This window comes from Gymnogyps californianus, chromosome 17, assembly GCF_018139145.2.
Source record: "Gymnogyps californianus isolate 813 chromosome 17, ASM1813914v2, whole genome shotgun sequence".
Lineage (NCBI taxonomy): Eukaryota > Metazoa > Chordata > Aves > Accipitriformes > Cathartidae > Gymnogyps > Gymnogyps californianus.
Window position 1 is genome coordinate 2,712,982 of NC_059487.1, and position 18,020 is coordinate 2,731,001.

Below are 18,020 nucleotides of genomic sequence, written 5' to 3' on the forward strand. Positions count from 1 at the left end.
TTTGGATTTGGATCAACTCTCGAAATGAAATGGACTGTGCCTGGCCATTTGGCTGGATGAATAATGTATCCTTTCCGCTGCGCCCCCGTGGGGACTCAGTCAATTGGTATTCCTTGCCTTTCTTTCTGAGGCTTGTCCTGGGGAGCTTTGAGTGTCAGTTGTTCCCCTGTAAGCAGGGGATGCGTGTCTAGGCTGGTGGGAGCTGAGCAAGTGTAGAGGAGCGGTGCTGGTGGGGATTTCGGTGCTTGCACCCCTTTGGAGTGAGGAGGTGAAGGAGTGGGCACGGTTCCCTGCCCGGGGTCCCCAGCCCCGTGCTGTCTATCTTCTGGGGCTGCGGGGAAGGAAGGCTTGTGGGAGCAGGGGGGATGCTTGGCTGGGGAAAGCCTGGAGATGCAGAGCTGGAGCTCAGCTTCCCATGGCCGCATCAGCTCGCTTTTGCTGCCATCCTCTTCCTCTGGCAGAAAAATGAGATTAATTTTCAGGCACGGATGAAAACCCACTGGCAGCATGGCCGCTGGGCGGAGGGCTCTGCTCGCCCGGGTGGTGGGGGGGTGTGGGGAGTGGCTGTGGCCATCCTTCGCCCACTCCAGCATGAGCCCAGGGCAGTGCTCGGTAGGTGAGCATCCTCCCCACTTACCTTCCCCTCCCGGCCAGCTGCTGCTGTGCCAGCAGCCCCAGGCGGACGCAGCTCTGGGACTGGGCTGGTGGCTCGGCTGTGGCTCAGAGGAACCAGAAAACCATGTGGGGCTCAAGACCCTCCCCGCTGCCCCCCCTCCTCAACAGATTTTTTGACACCAGCATCGGAAGGGTTACGTCCATGTGCTTTTGTGCAGAGCTGCTGTAATTCAAGGTCTTCAGTTCTCCTGTGTGTTGGAGAGAGACACAGTAGGAATTGGAAATATTTGACCTGAGTAATGTGGTAGCATTTCTGGACTCTATTTTGGACATGAAAGAGGGAGTTCATGGTGCTCGGGGGGGTGAAGGCAGCCTGGCTGCTGGTCTGTGCCGCAGCCTTGGGGGCGCATGAGGACACCACGGGGAAGGCAGAGGTGACTGATCCAGTCTGTCTCCTCGTCTTGTCAAGGAAAGGGGTTGACCTCTCCTGGTGGATGCTCCTGTGGAGCAACCAGCCCTCCTGCATCATGTGGAGACTCCTTCCTTGACCTCCCACCACCAGTCCTGTCTCTCTTAATGCTCACAGTGATGTCCCGTGGTTTCTGTGTCCCTTGAGGAGCTGGGCACAGGGGCTGGCCAGGGGGAAAGGAGTCTGCTGTGACAGCTGGGTAGTGCTTCCCAGCTGCTTCCCCCATGCAACCTCTGATCCTTTTCTAATCATCTGCTAAGCTGAGTCAGTTCACTAAAGCAACAGCGAAGCCAGGTGAGTGCTTTTCTGCTCGTTCAGTGAGCTGAATCGGCTCCCTGAAGCACCAAATGACCTTTATACCAAAATTACAGAGAGTGAATTCAGTTCCCCTGTTTTCAGCAGCTCATCCTCTGTAGCCAGTGCTGAGCCGCTTCAGTGCCAAGATCAGAAATCATCTCCCATAGTAAAGTTGCTGCAGTGCAGGTGCCGCGTGGACCTTCTCCTCCTCAGCTCATTCCTCCCACCCCTGTGGCTCCCCACGGACCTCGGGGGTCCTGCTGCACTGACTGCTGCAAGGAGCTTTCCTGCCTGCTGGAGCAGCTCCCTTCCCTGTGCCGGCAGCTGCAGGCAGTGCATTCAGAAAGGACAGCTTTGCTGCAGTGCTCTAGACGTGCACGGCCTCCAGCCTGGCGCGTCGGGGCTCGGCTGTCGACCAGCTGTACCCAGACAGTCGGCCTGAATTCACAGCATGAGCTGTGGTTGTGTTGCCAGCCTGATCGGACACATGCTTATTAGAGTGGTGGTGGACAGGCACAGAAATAACCCGGAGTATAAATGAAAAGCAGTTTACTTCTTTGGGAGCGTTTGAATTGACTTCGCACTCCTGCAGCAGCGCAGGAGCTGGCCCTTGCTCACCGCTGCAGCTCTGCCTGGAGCAAGGCAGTGTTTCGGAGACCCTCCTCCTGCAGCAGGAGCTATGCCCCGCCGGTGGGATGCTTTGAATGCACGGTCGTCATCTGCCTACTGGAATATCTTGTGCACGTACTCGGCACCATGCTCCTGGTACTCGCCCTTTGCCATCCATGCATGCTGGAAGGATGTGAGCGATGCTGCCATCGAGCCCCCCACCCAGGCTGCTGTGCCCCTCTCTGGGCTCGCCAGGACCTGAATCTGGCAGCCCGTGCCATGTAACAGGGCGTTCAACTCTAAGCACATCCTCTCGGGAAAGCCAGGAAACATCGAGGAGCCCCCTGACAGCACGATGTTACCCACTGTGTCCCTCCTGGCGTGGTCGGGTACCTTCTGGAGGCTCTGCAAGGCCAAGTGGTGGAGCCCTGGGGAGCTTTGGTGGAGTAGCTTTGGTCGGAAGAGCGGCTCTGGGCAGCAGAACCGTTCCTTGTCCAGGGTTATCCAGTGGCCATCGGGGGCCTGAAATCTGGCTGGATGATGGTAACCTTGGTCGTGGAGGTCTCCTTCATAGTCCATGGAGACGTAGCAGCATTGCTTCTTCAGCTGGATCACTGTCGTCTTCTTCAAGGCCTTCAGCACTGAGGGGTCGTTGGGGCTCTCCATCAGCAGGCTGTGCAGGTAGCTGGAGAGGAAGCCACCAGCCACCCCGAGGCGGTAGGTCGCCTCCCTCCAGGTCTGGCCCAGGCAGACGGAGGTGGCATGGGACACTCCTGCCCCAGCCTCCACGGCCAGACCGGTGACTCTGCCGTAGGCGCAGAGGGAGAGGAACCCGGTGTTAGCCATGTGCAGGGCGGGCACCCTGAAGCTCTCGAAAAGCACCTCTGCCACCTTTTCCCTGTTGGTCGAGGGGCAAGATGGGGAGTCGGCCATGAGCACCGGCTGTTCCTCTGGGAGAGCTTTCAGGCCACAGAAGAAGAGGTGGCTCCACAGGTTTTCCATGCCGTCCCAGTCCTCAATGATGCCGTGCTTGAGTGGATAAGTCCTGGGTGCTACGGTGAAGCCTGCTGTGCTTTCAGCGATAGTGGGATGCTGCTGGGTCTCCCATGTTGTGCCTGCGCTGCAGGGATGCAGCAACACGGTTCTTAGCACAAACTTGGGCTTCTTCTGGCCTGCAAAGCCTGCCCGCGTGAAGCTGCTGCCGTTGTCTATGATGACTGCAGGCTTTGGCATGACTGGCACTCCTGAGGGATGCCGGGGGGGGAGGGAGGAAGAGCCTCACCCTGCAGTGGAACAAGAGGAGTCTCGTGGGGGCAAACCAGGCACAGGTACCTGCTCTGCAAGGGAGACTGTGGCTCAGCCCCAGTGGAGGACAGTTGTGCCTGCTCTAGAAGTGTCTGTCTCTGGGTACGTGCCTCAGCCTTTCCTCCTGTCTCCTTGCTCCCTGCCTCGCTGAGCATCCCTCCTTGGGTACCTTGTCTCCATCCCTGGGGGCCTGGAGATTTTCCCCAGGCCCTTGGGATGTCTAACAGTGCAAGGCCAAGACTCCAGGTGGTTTTAAGGAAGCAAGTGAAAACTGGACAGGAAAGTAGAGTGGTTGGACTAGGCTGCAGGGAATGGTGCTGCCAGCAGAACCCATAGCATGTGGAAAGGAGTCATGTTCCAGGCTATGGCTGTTTGTTGCACCCCGATTTTTGCCCAGGAGGATCTGTGGTCACAGCTGGCAAAGGAAGGAAGGAGTTTGGGGTGCCTCTGTGTGTGTCCAGGCGCTTCCCCACCTCTCCGTGTTTCTCAGACATGCTCCTGGGGCATGGCGTGCATCCTGACCCACTGTTCGGGTGCCCTCTGGGCCAGTTTGCCTCCTTGCCAGGATGCACAGCAACCCCTTCGTTCTCCCCAGCGCTTCTAGTGTTGTCCCCTGGACCCGCCTTTACATGCCCCCAACACTAACGCTCGTGGTGCGCACGTTGCACGTCAGACCGGGTAGGAGGGTGGTGAGGAAAGGGCACACAGCCCCGTGTTCCTGCCCGACACCCCTCCAGTGCCGTAGGGCAGATGGGCCGGGGCTCGCAGGGGCTGTCACTCACGCTCAGCGGGTGACATGGGGACGGGCTGTGGGGTGGCCCCGAGTGCAAGCGCACGTTACAAATTCAGCAGGGATCTCTTCCCATTGGAGCAGAGAGACTTGGCGCTTTCTTTCCGGGGAGAAAGGGCATGAAACCAGCCCACCGCCCTGTCCTGCCAGTGGTGGGGTGCTCCCTGGAAGGGGCTGCTTGCGTCCGGGGGGCTGCTGCAGGCTCTCAGCCGTGCCAGCCTTGTCCCAAGAGCCCCAGTGCAAGCAGAGCAGTGGGTGAACCACTGGGTGCAGCAAGGGATGCTCTGCCTGCCCCAGAGCTCTCCCTGGAGCTGGGAGCTTTTACCTTGCTGCTTGGGAGTGTCCATCTGCGGTCATCCACAGCTCCTGGGGGCTGTGGGTGCTGGGGCCGGGATGGGGGGGTTGCACTGTGCATTCCCTGTTGTGACCTCACAGGCATGCACCCAGAGGATGCTTTTGTCCTACAGTGTCATTGTTTCCTACAATAACTAAAAATTTGATTGGAATCCACCCTGTTGGGTTTATTTAAGGGCCAGCCCATTCCAAATGCGGTTCTGCTCCCCCCGTGCAGAGCCGGAGGCATCTGACAGATCCTGTCCCCTTCCCTGCAGAGGTACGAGACCTCCTCGAAGATGGAGCAGTTCCTGACCCGTTTCCTGCTGCGGGAAACCATGCACCAGCTGCAGTCCCTGCAGGCCTCGCTCGAGTGTGCCGTGGACACCGTGGAGGAGCAGGCGGGACGGGAGAGGTAATGGGGTGGGACATGCCAGTCCTCCCCCTCTCCCCACCACCGCTCGTGGGGGTCACAGCATGGGGGAGGACTCGCGGGTCCCCCTGGGAGGGACATCTGGGAGCAGGATCTGCCCTTTCCAAGCCTGCTGTGAAGCTGACCCATATAGTGAATGACTTCAACCCCTCCTTTTGCATTTTATTCTTTCAGAAAGGACATAAAGAAATCTGAGACCTTGGTTGGCCTGAGGTCAGGGAGACGATGTGGGCGGAGAGGACAGAAGAATGTCTGTCTGTCTCCGACAGACCCCTATTCTGGGATGCTAACGACAGGTATCTGCAGCCGGGCCATCCCTCGGGTTGGCATCTATGCCCCACTGGAGCCTGGAGTGGGTGTGGGAGCAGCAGCACAGGACAGCGGGGGCTTGTGCAGGACGGAACCTGGAGCATCGCAGCCAGATGCCAGCTGGAGCTTCTGTGGAGTGTTGTATCTCTTGAGCCAGAGGGAAAAGTTTCAGGAGAAAAACAAATCATTTTTTTGGTTTAAATTAGAGGTTTAGAAGCTTTTGCGGTTTTCTGTGTCTTGAGCAAGCTTTTGCAATGACAAAAGCAAGCTTTTTCAGTGAGATCTCTCTGCCCTTCCCGTGCAGGTGTTTGTGTTGAAGACAACAGCCAGTGGATGGCACAGATCAATAGGCTCCAGCAGCTCATCGAGAAACTAGAGTGCAAGGTGTGTGGCAGAGGGGAGGTGGGCTGGGGGATGCCCGGCACCTCGGTGACGGCCAGGTCAGTGCTGGGACCTCTCCCCGTGCCAACGGCCCTGGTACTCGGTCCTGGCATGGTTACAGAGCTGTGCCCATTCACCAGACCTGAACTTGGAAAGCTGCTCATCCCTTGCTGTCTCCAAAGCCCTGCTTCTCCCCTCAGCTCTGCTGACCCTCCCCTGGCTTCTCCGTGGTCCGTGCTGATCTGACAAGTCAGTCTAGACCCACCAAGCCCCACAGATGTGCAGGTCACATCCCTGTTCTCCCCCAGGTACCCAAAGGAGTGTCCCCAGAGCGGTACCCCTCTGTCACGCTGGGCTGGGCTGTGGGTAACTGCCATGTGTTATCTTGTTGCAAAGTAGTTCTCCCAGTAACGATGATTTTTCTTGGGGTGTTAAATGCAGAGCCCACGCCTGGAGCCGCTGAAGGAGGAAGCGATGTGCAAAGGAAGAGATGCAGTAAGTCCCTGTCCTGCTGCTTGTTGTTTGCAGGTAACCCCGTAGGGTGCACAGATCCCCTCTCTCGCACACACGTGTGCTCGCGCAGCCCCTGTGCCCGGAGACTGGAGTCACCTGGGTGAGCTGCTGGCTTTGGTCTGGCGGGGGGTCCGCTGCCTGGCGATGCAGCAGGATGGGAGTCAGAGCTGTGAGCTGGGCGTGGGACCATCCACAGGACAAATGCAGCTCCATCAGGTCGGTGAAAGCCCCGGGCAGTGCCCATGGCCAGCCCAGAGGAAGGCAACACTCCGCTAGCGAGTGCCCAAATCCCCCAGGTTTGCTCCGAGTGCCCGCAGACCATGCAGAGCCCTGGTGGAGGGGTCCCAAGGCCCCTTTCTGCTGGGGGAAGGACACAGGAACTGCAGCAGCCCCAAAGCAGGACCCCGCCACCGGGGGATGGAGCATCTCCTGTTGATGCGGTCCTCGTTGTAAAGGCAACCTGCCCAGGTAGAAAGAAGCCACTTTATGTTGGTGTTGTCCCCAGCATTGTGGTGCAAGCCCCTTCTTGCGGCTTCCCCTGCGGTGCTATGCTTGCTCGGCACTGCCTTGTCCCGCAGCGGGGTGGGAGCAGGGAGGGCAGGAGGGGAAAGATTAGTCCCTGATGCCACTCGTCTGCTGTCCCTTCGCAGCACATCCTGGTGGCAAAGAGGCAGATCTCGGTGGCGACGAGCAGCATTGAGGAGTTTCGCCAGGCGTTCAGGTCCTACACGGAGGTCACTGCCGGGCAGAGCAGCTGCCTGCAGTAAGTGTGGCAAGCAGCGGGGTCGTTTGTGGCGTGGCTCACCCAGAAATAGGGGCTTTTAACACGGCACCCTTGGGGGACAAAAGGGATTTTTGTGGAGTATTTTGTGTGCTGGTCAGTGCAAGGGTGGGCTCGGTGTGCGGAGGTTTGACCTTGCAGAGAGGACAAGACAATGTCACAGCTGCAGCCGTGTCTCTGCCTGCACTATCGTCCCATCTCCTGCTGCAGGTACTCCCAACAAAAACCACTTGTCAGCGTCTGGCAAGGAGGGGGGTGGTTTTTACGCCGGCAGGAATGGCTGTGGCGTGCGCATGTAAGCGACTGCACGCATTCCTCCAGCACTGAAGGACTTGAAAGTAATGGGGGAAAAGTCAAGGAGGGAGCTCATGTCAGAGCATTGCTTTATATAAAGTGTGCGTAGTGCTGGTGGGAAGCAGCCGTGAACACCTGAAGCTAACCCCCGCGTGAGAGCAAGGCTCTGCCCGCCAGAACCGCTCCGGAGCTCCGAACAGAGCTGAGGATGGAGCCCAGGTCTGACTTCAGTGACACGCCACTGCCAGCGTGTCCCTGGAGATTGCGCAGCTGCTCTTTGAGAGGCGCTTTCCTTCTCCCACAGGAGATTTCAAGCCGCTTTCAGTGGGAAATGTTCGTGCTGTTCCCATTTGAAGTGTTATTTTTCAGCTTTTCAGTTCTAACAGCACAAAATTGCGTTTTCAGTCCAAACAAAAGGAAGACACTTGTTTTGACGCACGTGGCAGAGAGAATGGTTTGTTTTTTTTTTTTTTTTCCTTTGGAATTGATGGGCTTTTCTGTCATGAAAACTATTAGTGTAGACAACTGGGTAGAGTTGCATGGGCAGGCTCTCCACGTGAGTGGATAGCTGGAGTGAAGCTGAGGAGACTCCGCTGTCCTGGTTCATGCCAGGGAATTGCAAAGCGCGTTGCGGCCCCCGCGCAGGGGGACGCAGCCTCCGAGCTGCCGGGTGTCTTGCTTTGCTCTCCCCACCCCACGCTTGGTCCCTTCCTGCAGCCCTCAGCAGCAGCTGGAGGAAACATTCATCCTCACCTGGAATTAATGATGCTGCAGTCGAGGGCAGATGGTTCCCCAGGCCCTGCACCCTGAGCCTTGCTCTCTCGCCTTCCTGCTTCTTCCCCCTCCATCTTCCCATGGACTGGAGAAAGCCCCAGCCTGGTCCTCCGGCAGGAGGGAGCGTGGGAAGCATCGCCTGGCGAGGCAGCATCACTTCGGGGGGCCGCAGCTGTGGTTTTATGCTGTAAGCTCAGCTCCTTGCACTCGTGCCTCAGTTTCTCTCTGTGTGAAGGGCGAGGGATAACACACACCTGCTCCAAAGGGCTGGAAGGATGAGCTCCTTCGTCAGGCTGTGCGCTGCAGCGCTAGGGACATGCTAAGAAATACTTAATAAAACACTTTAACACGCTTGTTTCTGAGCAGCAGCAAGGACCAGTTTGATAGCTGTAAAGCTCCTCTGCTGCCTGGCTGCAGGAACTGCGAAGCATGAAGGGTTTGGGTTCGAGATCCCCTGGAGCCGTGTGCTGGCCCCAGCAGCCACAAATTGTGGATGCATCCAGCCTGCTCTTTGAAAGCCTCGTGGTGAGGCTTGTGTGCAGACCTGCGCCCCTCGGTCCTGGGCCTGGCGGGACCGACGTGGCCGCACCGTGCCAGCTTGCCAGGCCCCGTCTCAGGGTCGCTCCTGTCCCCGCAGCGTGTCTGCCTGCAAGCTGACGGACGAGGCCTGCTTCATCCTTTACGAGTTCTGGCAGGACGTGACTTCGTGGAGAAGGTTGGAGACTTTCTTTGTGTGGGCTGGGTCTGGATGCTCTGGGTGGGGGGGCTGAAAGGGGTTTCCTTTCGGGGCTCCACCAGGACCCCGCTGCTCCCCCTCCTTGCGCAGCCTGTCTTGCCGCTGGCTGCTCGGCCCAGCGCGCCCCCGGGGCCGTTTGCAGCAGAAGGGGGATGAACACCCTGATAAAGGATTTGGGGAGCAGGCCAGGAGTGGATGTCTTGCTCTGGGGGGTGCAAAACCAGCCCTGTCCCCCGTGCGTGGGCAGGGGTCCCGGCGCACAGCCGCTCTCCTGCAACCGCGAGGCACGCACAAGCCCTGCACCCTCCTGACCCTGCACGCTGTTTTACAGCCACTTGCAGTCCAGCTGCAGCAAGACTTTCCAGCGGTCCATCATCAGCTTGCTGGAGTCCCCAGAGCTGCTCACCACCATGCTCTTCCCAGGTGAGGGGGGGCCATGGGGCCAGCTTGGGGGGCTGCGGGACCCCCACAGTCCCACGCTCCTGCTCCGGGTGTTCTGCGGAGGGCAGGAGCAGTGCGGGGAACAGACGCCTTGGCTCCTTCCAGAGCAGAAGATTGACTTGGGGGTGACCTAAATTGTGGTTTTCTAACCCGAGTGAGACCCGTTTCCCCTGGCAGGTTTGGCTGTGTGTGCTGGCAGCACCGCGGGGCCTCTCCCCTCCCTGGGGGATGCTCTCCAGCCAGGACAGCCAAGCAGCTTGGGCCACTTCCCGGGTAGCAGCTAAGCTGAGCCCTGTCTTGAATACACCTGATGCCTCATTTTTGTTATATTTCACCTGAGCCCTGAACCTGCTCTGCAAAGCGCTGGCCCTCCTGGGTCACTCCCAGTTTACAGCTCAGTGGTGCTGAGGCAGGGGAGAGACCAGCTCAGGGAAAATGCACGTTCCCCACGGTACCAATAGAAATCTGACCCAGACGTGAGGAACTGGGAGAGCTTGATGACAGATAAGACCAAATTAAGCCCCAGTTTGTTATCACTTTCAGGTCTTGTGTAAAATAACATGAAACATGGATTAATATGGACTAAATCCCACACTGGCGGAGCTCCCCCTGACCTGCCTGTCCCACTGACCGTGTTCCCAGTGCTCCCCTGCGGAAGTCACTGCAGCTCAAGCAGATCACCCAGCTCCAGGCCATGCCGTGGCCGTGCTCCCCAACCCCGGGGTGGTGGGTGCTTTAGAGCCAGGTGCCAGGGACCTGCAGAAAAGCCTCAGCTGCCCCTGAGCAGGGCCGGATCCCCCCTCTCTGCCACCCCTAAGCCCCCTCCCCTGTTTAACGCTGACTGCACATCTTTGACCCCTTCCCTCTCCCTCCCCAGCCTCCTGGTGGATCATGAACAACAACTGACCCTGGGCAGCCGCTTCCAGGACGCCGTCAGCATGCGGAAGGACACGGAGCTGTCGCCTTCCCTCGCGTTCGTCACCTCCCTGTCCCTCGTCCTCTCCTGCAGTCCTGGGGCTGCCTGCCCGTCGTCCCTGGCAGTGTTTTACCCTTTTGCTCTTTTCATGTTAATTTATTTATTCCCCCCACCAAGACGGTCTCCGTGCTGCCCGGGGGAGCGGGGCACTCCCAGCAGCGCTCGTGGGAGCTGCGTTTGGGGGTGGCAGCCTAGCCCGTGGGGGAGCACTGGTCTGGTTGCTGCGTCCTGGCAGCCCTCAGCCCCTCTCGCACCCCAGCTCCTCTTCCTGCCTGTGCTCCTCTTCCTCCTGGCTCTGAGGACAGGCCGAGGCTCCACAGGGTGCTGGGATGGGCTAGGGGACATGGCTCTGGCCAGCTGTGGCATCCCTGCGCCCGGCCTGCCAGAGCCACCCAGGGCCAGCAGTGGCTCTGCCCAGGGAGCCGGGCCGCCTCGTACAAATTGTGAATAGTGTTTTATAGAAAAAAAATTTAATTATTTCTGGCGAGGTGTGCCGGATCTGGCCCCGGCCACACCAGCAGCTTGTGCAGCCATTACAATGGCTTTGAGACTGGACTCGTGCTCCCCCCAGCTGTGCCCATGGCTGTGCACGTCCCCCCAATAAACCACTGCACACCTCCTGGGGAAGGCGAGCATGGCTCATAGCTCTGTTGCTTCATCCTGCAGCTCAATTAACATAAACCGGAGTTAGCACCAGTTTCAGTGCTGCCAGAAAGAGGTTGTAGCTGAACTCATGGTGACAGGGGTCAGTGGCGGGGGGCACAAGAAGGGGGGGGAAGCCCCCTTGGCTGCAGCGGAGCAAAGCCCACCTGGCCCATGAGTTGCACACTCGGGGTTTCTTTGTTGGTGCTGCAGAAGCAGATCCTCCGCTGAGCTGGTGTAAAATGCGCTGTTGCGAACAGCGTGGAGCACGTGCTGCCCAGGGCAAGCGGGGCTGGGCATGGCGGGCAGGGACTGGCAGGGCAGCAAATGCCTGCAGGCAAATGCCTCCTGGCATGGAAAATACCAGCATCCTTGCCCCCTTGCCTGTCCATGGCAGCTGGTGTGGTTCACCTGGCTCACCATGGGTGCCTGCACCCCCAACCCTCACTTGCCTGTGTACCTGGCACCCCCCTCAACCTCTTTTCCCACCCCCATGGGTGCTGCTCCCCAACAGCACCCCCAGAAACATTAATTTGTTTCTTCCCCAGTCCCTGGGTGCAGTAATTAAAATGCCGTTATCTGTGGCTGAAGGGGCAGTGGGTTCAGCTCCATGCTGGGGACACTGCATACAAGCTGTGCTGGGCATGTCCGGCACGGTGTCACCCCCCCGCCCCGGTACTGTGGGGCCACAACGGGGGTGGGGGAGCTGGGTTTGGGGCGCTTGCTTTGCCCCAGCAGGAGCTTCCCAGGGGCTCCCTGAGTTCGGGGTGCGGGGAGGGTGACCTGGCTGATGCCAGGAGCGATCTGCAGAGATGGGATCAGGAAAACTCTTCGTTAGAGGAGGGGGAATAGCAGCCACTGCTGCCAGCTCAGATGGGCACCCTCACACCCCATCCCATGGCAGGCTCAGGCAACCAAACAGCAGCTGCCCCCCTCCCGGGGATGGGGTGCTCACATAGCCGGACCCAGTTCCCACGTGGGACCCATCCTCCCAGCACCCAGTTATTTACCTAATTATTGATAACTCTTAATTTCCGTGGCGAAAGCCACAGTTTGCTGTGATCCCGGGGCAGTGGAGGTGGCTCCAGCCCACTGCTCAGGCAGCTGTGAGGCCGAGGGCCGCATTCCCCGCCATGAGAGCCACACACGAGGGGACCGGGGAAGCGCTGGGGCCAGAGTTGCACGGTAAGGTAGGAGCTGTGCTGGGGCAGAGCCGGGGCGGGTGGGAGACGGGCACCCAGGGCAGCCACAAATGGCAGAGCCGCAGCAGGCACCAGCTTTGGGCTTCGGGATTTCCGAGCTGCCGCCTCGGTTGGCTGCAGGGGACACCAGCAGCCTCCCCCGACGAGTGTGGGGTTTGGCCCCCAATTTTGGGTTTCTTAACCACTGGATTAGTGTTTGCAGCCGCCTGGAGCCTGAAATCCTGGAACTAGGCAAGGGTGTGCGCAGTGGGCATCCTCAAGCAGCTGGGGGGGACACAGGGCTGGCGCTGTGGCAAAAAAAAGTGCTCAGAAAAGAACATATTTGAACGTGAACCCAAAGAAATCCCAAATTACCCAGTATGGGGCTGAACGCCAGCTCTGCCTGCACTTGCTCCCCCCAGGACCTGCAGCAGCATCACCCCCCCAGGGGAGGCAGGTTTTGTCCCCCGCAGCTCGCCTGGCCACGGCCACGGCCTGGCAGCGTTCCCGCAGAAACCCCGGCAGCAGCCTGAGCACCGCAGCGAAGCTCTGCTGCTTCTGAGAGAGGAGGGGGAGCTGTATGATGAATATAGTCTTTTTATTGACTACTTTTGAGTAGAACAAACTAAATACATCTGTAACAGTTTGGGTTCCTTTATACAGTACATTAAATAAGTTATGCACAGGAATGAAGTAACAAATTTCTATTACAGAATTAAATGTCAAAAAAAATAGAAACCTCAACCGAATGTCCTCCCATGTCCAAATTTCACATTTATCATTCCATGTTTTTAAAAAAAAAAAAAAAAAAAAGGCAATCATTCTAATCATGACTGTTAGTATTTCATTCATTTACACTGGGGTTAATTTTAGTACACGGCCATCAAAGTTGCATGAGAATTATGGAAGACAATCTATTTACAAGCAATTTCTTCCAGCCCTGCCCTGCTCTTCTTTCCGCATCCTGCCTCGCAGCAGCTGGCCGCCGCTGACCCGCGGTGTTAGCTCAGGACTGCGGGTGAGGATTGGGACGTCGCACCCGGACGTTACTTACCTGAGGCTGCTCCGAATTTGCACGTGTGCCCTCATGGCAGGAAAGCCCTTCAGCCCCCCCGGCTCCCGGGAGAGGAGTGGGGGTACAAGGGCAGCCCCCCGCCCCGGTGCTCTGGCGAGCCCAAAGCATTTGCGGTTCCTCCCCGCTCGACACAGCATCCTCCTCCGTGCTACACGCTCGGGCACAGCAAATCTTCTTAAGCTTTGCCGCAGCGGCACGGACAGAGCCGCTTCCCAGGACCTTTGCGACGGGCGCAGCAGGCAGGGCAGCACGGAGCTGCCGCGGTTTGGGGCTCACCCCGCCGCCTCCGTCTCTCCTGGGGCGAACACCTCCAGGCGGGGTGATGCCTTCCCCGGGCTGCCGCGGCCTCGCTGCTGCTGCAGGTCAGGGTGGCTCGAGTGCCACCCCATTCGGGGCTGCCTTAATCCCAGCGGCACAGCACTGGCGTGCTCGGCTCCCAGGAGCCGTGTCCGTGCAAAGGGCTCTGCCGCAGCCGGGAGCCCCGGTGCTGTCTCCTGGGGGACACAGGGGAGACGCTCCCAACTGCCACCCAGAGCTCTCCTGAACACCAGGTGACTTCGTGGCTTTTTTTGCATAATAAAACCTCACAGACACGGGAATCGCCCCCTCTATCCCACGACAGCGGCTTCCGAAACAGCTTTCCCTAAGGGACAAAGCTGGTTCAGCGGGTCGCTCATTTATCCCTGGGCAGCCAGCAGCCAGCTACACCACTGCAAACTCAATGACGATTCATTACATCTCTATTATTCGCCTCCAATTTAAAAAGTAATCAAAAATAATTTGGGAATTACTCGCCTCATTGGGCTCCAGCCCAGCAATCGTACAAAAACAGTCACGGAAACACGGCTTTGCTGAATAGATGGTTTTCTAGAGCCCGTTTGTGTGCAGCGTGGGAAATCGGTGCGGCTCCCCAGAGGGCCCGTGCCCATCCCTCCCACGGGCTGCGCCTCCGATGACCTCCGTGAAGCATCCGAGATGAGCCCCGCTGCGCCCTGAAACAGCCCTTCTGGGGGTCGGTCTCGATGATCGGGTTTGCGCTGCCCTGAATCCCTCCTTCCACACCACAGCAGGGACTCTCCGAGCGATGGATCTTCCCAGGCTGACCACGGCATCCCCGCAGGACCTCACTCTCTGAGCCTGCGTTTTCGGGACGGTCTCCGAAGGCTGGACGAGGCAGTGGTGGCTGCGCATCCCTGGGCATCTCCGGGGAGAGGAGCGCAGCCGGCATCGGAGCAGCACCGCAGGAGCCCCGCGGGGCTGGGGGTAAGAACCGACGCAGGACACCAAGTCCTGCGTTTTTTTTTTAATAGTTTGGCCAACACGCATGGAGAGAACAGACTATAAATAATCCATCGCAATCGCGTGAGGATCTCTGTGGTTAAAAACAACAGCAACAACTCTCAAACCAACAACTTCCATGCAGTGAAAAAAAACGCTTTCTGCATAGCAAAATAATGGTACCCAGGTGAAAAGGGCAATAACCGCCCGCAACCAACCCAGATTTGCTCCGCGCTTTCCCCAAGCAAAGGTCCCACCCAGGGTAACACGCAACTGCCTGTCCCGTCACAGAATGGGATTAAAACCAGGCCATCCAGAAGTGACCAGCCGTACTTCCCTGCTACGGACATTTGGTTTAGAGCAGATGAATCCTCTCCTCCCTCTCTGCAACCATCAGCAGCCAACCTGCAGGCGGGAGAAGAGAAGACGGCTTGGCTTTTGCCATTGCACTAGAGGATGAGATGCTCCTGCTGGGAAAATCGGCTCCGGTCTGTTCACAGCAACAACCAGCCAGCGCGGCCATCTGAGACACCACTGTCTGGGAGCAAGGCAAAAAAATAGATGCATACTATGGAAGAAAGGTAGCTGAAGGAGGAGGTGGCTCAGACACCTCAGGAAAGGAGCTTGAGCACGTTTGACCCATGAGGACGGGGCTCAGCATCTTCCGCGTGCGCCGGCAGCGCTCTCCACCAAGTCCAGGTCCCCCCGAGCGAGTGCCGGGCCTCCTCCAGGTCCCCAGTGATGCTCTGGTACCCCCCCTGCAGAGAGACGGGCACGGAGGCGCCGTGGGCAAGGCCAGCCCCAGTTCTTCACGAGCCACAAAAGAAAAAAGGCAGAACGAGATGGCACAGCCCGAGTGTCGGCGCTCTGAGGAGGCGGCGCGATGTGTCAAATGTGTCAAGTGATAAAAGTTGCTGTGGGGTTTTTTTTCGGCTTAAAAAAACCCCAGGGAAACTAATCAAATGGACTGAACCAAAACTTCCCCTTTAGAGTCCGTTCGTATCTATTGCTGTCACGGATGCCGGAGTGGAGGACCGGGAAGTGGTCGCCGAAGTCTTCTCGAGGGCCGGGCTGGGCACGCCGTCGAGGCTCTTGGCGGCGGCGGCAGCTGCCGATCGGCCCGTGGGCAGAGCCAGCGGCTTGCTCTGGCTGTGCAGGCCTTGGCCGCAGATTCGGTGGTGCCTCTCCCAGTCCTTGTGCTGGCAGAAGGAGCCGCAGTACCGGGCGATGTTGCAGCCGCTGCATGTCTCGCTGGCTTTGCGACCGCAGTTCCAGCAACTCTGCAAGACCAAAGATGCCGCACTTTAAAATGGGTTTAGTTTCCAAGAACCGCAGGACTCAAGGTGCTGACTCAACAGCTCTGGAGGGGACTGTTCATCCCCCTCTGGCCTCGATTTAGTAATATTAAAGTGAGCAAACCATTAATTCCTGCTATTTCACAGCCCTTTGCCAAGGGTACTAACCCCTACTCCTCCGCTCTGCCCAAAACCGCCTGCCAGACTGCACCGGTCACATCCTCTCCCCCAGATCCACCCAAATGCATAGAGGAAACAGCAGGCAAGGACTAAAAAACGCGCTGCAGATGCTGCTATTCGGTCTTTTTATTTCCTGTTTTAAGCAGCTCTATTTTGGTATCGCTCCGAGCCAAGTGCTCTCTGCAGGGATTACAGCGTGCTGCACAGGCACCATTTGCTTTGCACCCTGCCTAGCTGCACAAGAGGTCGGAGCAGGCTAATTTGGAAAAAGAAAAGCTCATTTGAAAGCCTCCCAGCCAGGTGGAAGCACTGCCAGAGCCCGAGCTTCAATCTGGAAGCAGAGCAAAGCCCCTCTGGCCGCTGGGAGAGGCGTCAGCTGGTGGGCTTACGGCGTGCCACTGCTTCCCGATGAGCACGGGGGCAAGGGGCCAGCGCCGGGAGCTGCGGCTGCAGCTGCTCCGAGGAGGGGAGCGGGCGGATTAGCTTTCCTGCAGCTGGACTCGCGCCTTAGCAATCGCATACTGGGGAGGGCAAGTTCAGCTGCGGAAAAGCAGCCTCCGCCGGAGCCGGCCTGCCTCTAACCCTGCCCAACGGGGCACCTTTCGCTGGCCACCGCTTCTGCGAGCGCAAGGAAAAAGCTGTCGAAGCAGGAAAGCGGGGTGGTGGGAGATGCTGGCCTGTATCGGACAGCCCTGTTGCGAGGAAGGCAGTGAAATTCCTCGCTCCCGGGGTCCGCACCGGAGCCACTAGCTCCTGGCGATGATTTATGGGCTAGCAGTGAAGCGCCAAAGCGAGCTGGTCAGGAGCGAGCTGCTCCACAGCCAGCACGTCCCTGATGCTTCTCGGTCTTCCAGGAGAAGCAGGACTCGTGACCAAAAAAAAAAAAAAACCAAAAAAAAAAAACCCCACCAAAGCCTGTGGTAACTCTTGGAAAACCAGGTCACTGCTTTACAGCTGTTTACACTTCAAGCGGTGTTTTTAAACTGTATTTCAAAGGTTACATGGCATGCCAGAATACGTGACAGCTTTTCAACATGGCCTTTAGAGAAAGGCTCTGGGGCTTGCACAGGAGTGTGCTGGCGGGGGAATGCTCGGCTGCTCCCGAGGTCCCGCACTGCTCCCCGGGACGGCCAGAGGAGGACACTCCTCTGGTATTCCCCTACAGAGAAATCATTGCTTGTCTCATTTCTTCCATGGCTTCCTGAGCCGTTCCACCCACTCCCATCATATGTTTACCAACTGGTGCATTCAACCTTCAGTGATTTAATCGGGAAATACCAGAGTATATACATACTTCTCTGTAATCACACCTAATACTTACATGGTTCCTGCCGTGCACGGGGACCCTGGCACCAGAGCTTCCCAAGCCCCGGTCAGCAGGGTGAACTGAAACCCTGCAGGAGGAGGGAAACGGACTTGCTGCCCGCACAGCCCCAGCGGACATTAACTCCACGTTCCCATCAGATTTTTGCTTGGCAGAAACAGAGGCAAAGCCTCTGCTCTTGCGTTTGTGCAGAGAAAATAAAACAAGAAGCAAACCACAACGTGGCTGGGCTGTGGTGACGCAGGAATTAACCACGCAATTCTCCTTGCCCAGTCCAGCTGAGATCTCCAAAGCTTAATGAAGTGAGCTTCCCGTTAAGGAACAGTGAAGGTAATTAACGACTGAGGAGTAGAAAGACGTTCTCTAAGACACCCATTCAGCAGGTGTCGCTGGCTATGACAAACTAAGTCATCTCTTCTTTGCCAACGTGCAAATGGCTCATTAGGTGTTATGAGGCTTTGTAACTTACTCAGGCCGATTCCCCTGCCAGCAAAATCAAAAGCAAAAGGGTTTTGTTTAGGGTATCGATTCATCCTTTTAGTTACTGATTGGAGAGAGACTTTTAAAAGGGAAAAGGGACAGGGGACCTGCAGGCTCCGAGTCACTGCCGGGCAGAACCTGGAGACCTTCTGAGTCTTTGGAGTTCCCTTCCTAGGATGTCCCCTGGCACCTTACCTCCGTAGACTCCTCCTGTTCGTTTATCACTAAGAAAGCATCCTCGGTGGCCTGGCGCTTGGCGTCCGCGATGGTCTGCTCCATCCGAGCCCTCTCGGAGGCAATCATCTCAAACGCCTTCTGCTCGGCCTCCGCCACCGCTTTCTGCACCTCCGACATGGCCTGGCGCTTCACCTCATTCACGGCTTCTTCTGGAAGAAACGAGCAGCTTTACGACCCGCCCGAGGAGCGGGGTGAGCCTCCGAGAGACGTCGAGATGCAGCGGCGTGTTCCCTGCGGCTGGGACGCCTGCGGGTCACGGTCAGCACCAGCAT

The 18,020-nt window shown here is 57.9% G+C and overlaps 3 protein-coding genes across 5 annotated transcripts in view; 1 reads left to right on the forward strand and 2 right to left on the reverse strand.

The window, feature by feature from the left end:
• The window catches only part of NECAB3 (N-terminal EF-hand calcium binding protein 3), a 29,807-nt gene extending 19,118 nt beyond the window's left edge, over positions 1–10,689 (forward strand). Inside the window, exons 6-13 of the mRNA XM_050907305.1 lie at positions 4,697–4,833; positions 5,026–5,147; positions 5,465–5,544; positions 5,983–6,036; positions 6,705–6,817; positions 8,541–8,618; positions 8,971–9,062; positions 9,958–10,689. Of these exons, the coding sequence (XP_050763262.1) occupies positions 4,697–4,833; positions 5,026–5,147; positions 5,465–5,544; positions 5,983–6,036; positions 6,705–6,817; positions 8,541–8,618; positions 8,971–9,062; positions 9,958–9,986 (705 nt within the window). The 3' untranslated portion in view covers positions 9,987–10,689. The remainder of the gene's footprint in view (positions 1–4,696; positions 4,834–5,025; positions 5,148–5,464; positions 5,545–5,982; positions 6,037–6,704; positions 6,818–8,540; positions 8,619–8,970; positions 9,063–9,957) is intronic.
• On the reverse strand, positions 2,105–3,223 carry ACTL10 (actin like 10). Its single transcript, XM_050907304.1, has one exon. It carries the CDS (start codon positions 3,221–3,223, stop codon positions 2,105–2,107), a length of 1,119 nt encoding a protein of 372 aa, XP_050763261.1.
• A 3,547-nt stretch (positions 10,690–14,236) lies between the features above and the next one.
• CBFA2T2 (CBFA2/RUNX1 partner transcriptional co-repressor 2) overlaps positions 14,237–18,020 on the reverse strand; it is a 64,703-nt gene continuing 60,919 nt past the window's right edge. For 2 of the 3 annotated variants that reach the window (XM_050907235.1, XM_050907234.1), the window contains exons 10-11: positions 17,707–17,897; positions 14,237–15,512 (exon numbers count right to left, since the gene is read on the reverse strand). In XM_050907235.1, the coding sequence (XP_050763192.1) occupies positions 15,219–15,512; positions 17,707–17,897 (485 nt within the window). In that variant the 3' untranslated portion in view covers positions 14,237–15,218. Of the gene's footprint in view, positions 15,513–17,478; positions 17,515–17,706; positions 17,898–18,020 lie in introns of those variants that run through there. The other variant, XM_050907236.1, reaches the window with a different exon arrangement.

What these genes read in the sequence shown, in the direction of transcription:
- ACTL10 (XM_050907304.1), bottom strand. Translation starts at nt 3,223, where the DNA reads ATGCCAAAGCCTGCAGTCATCATAGACAACGGCAGCAGCTTCACGCGG.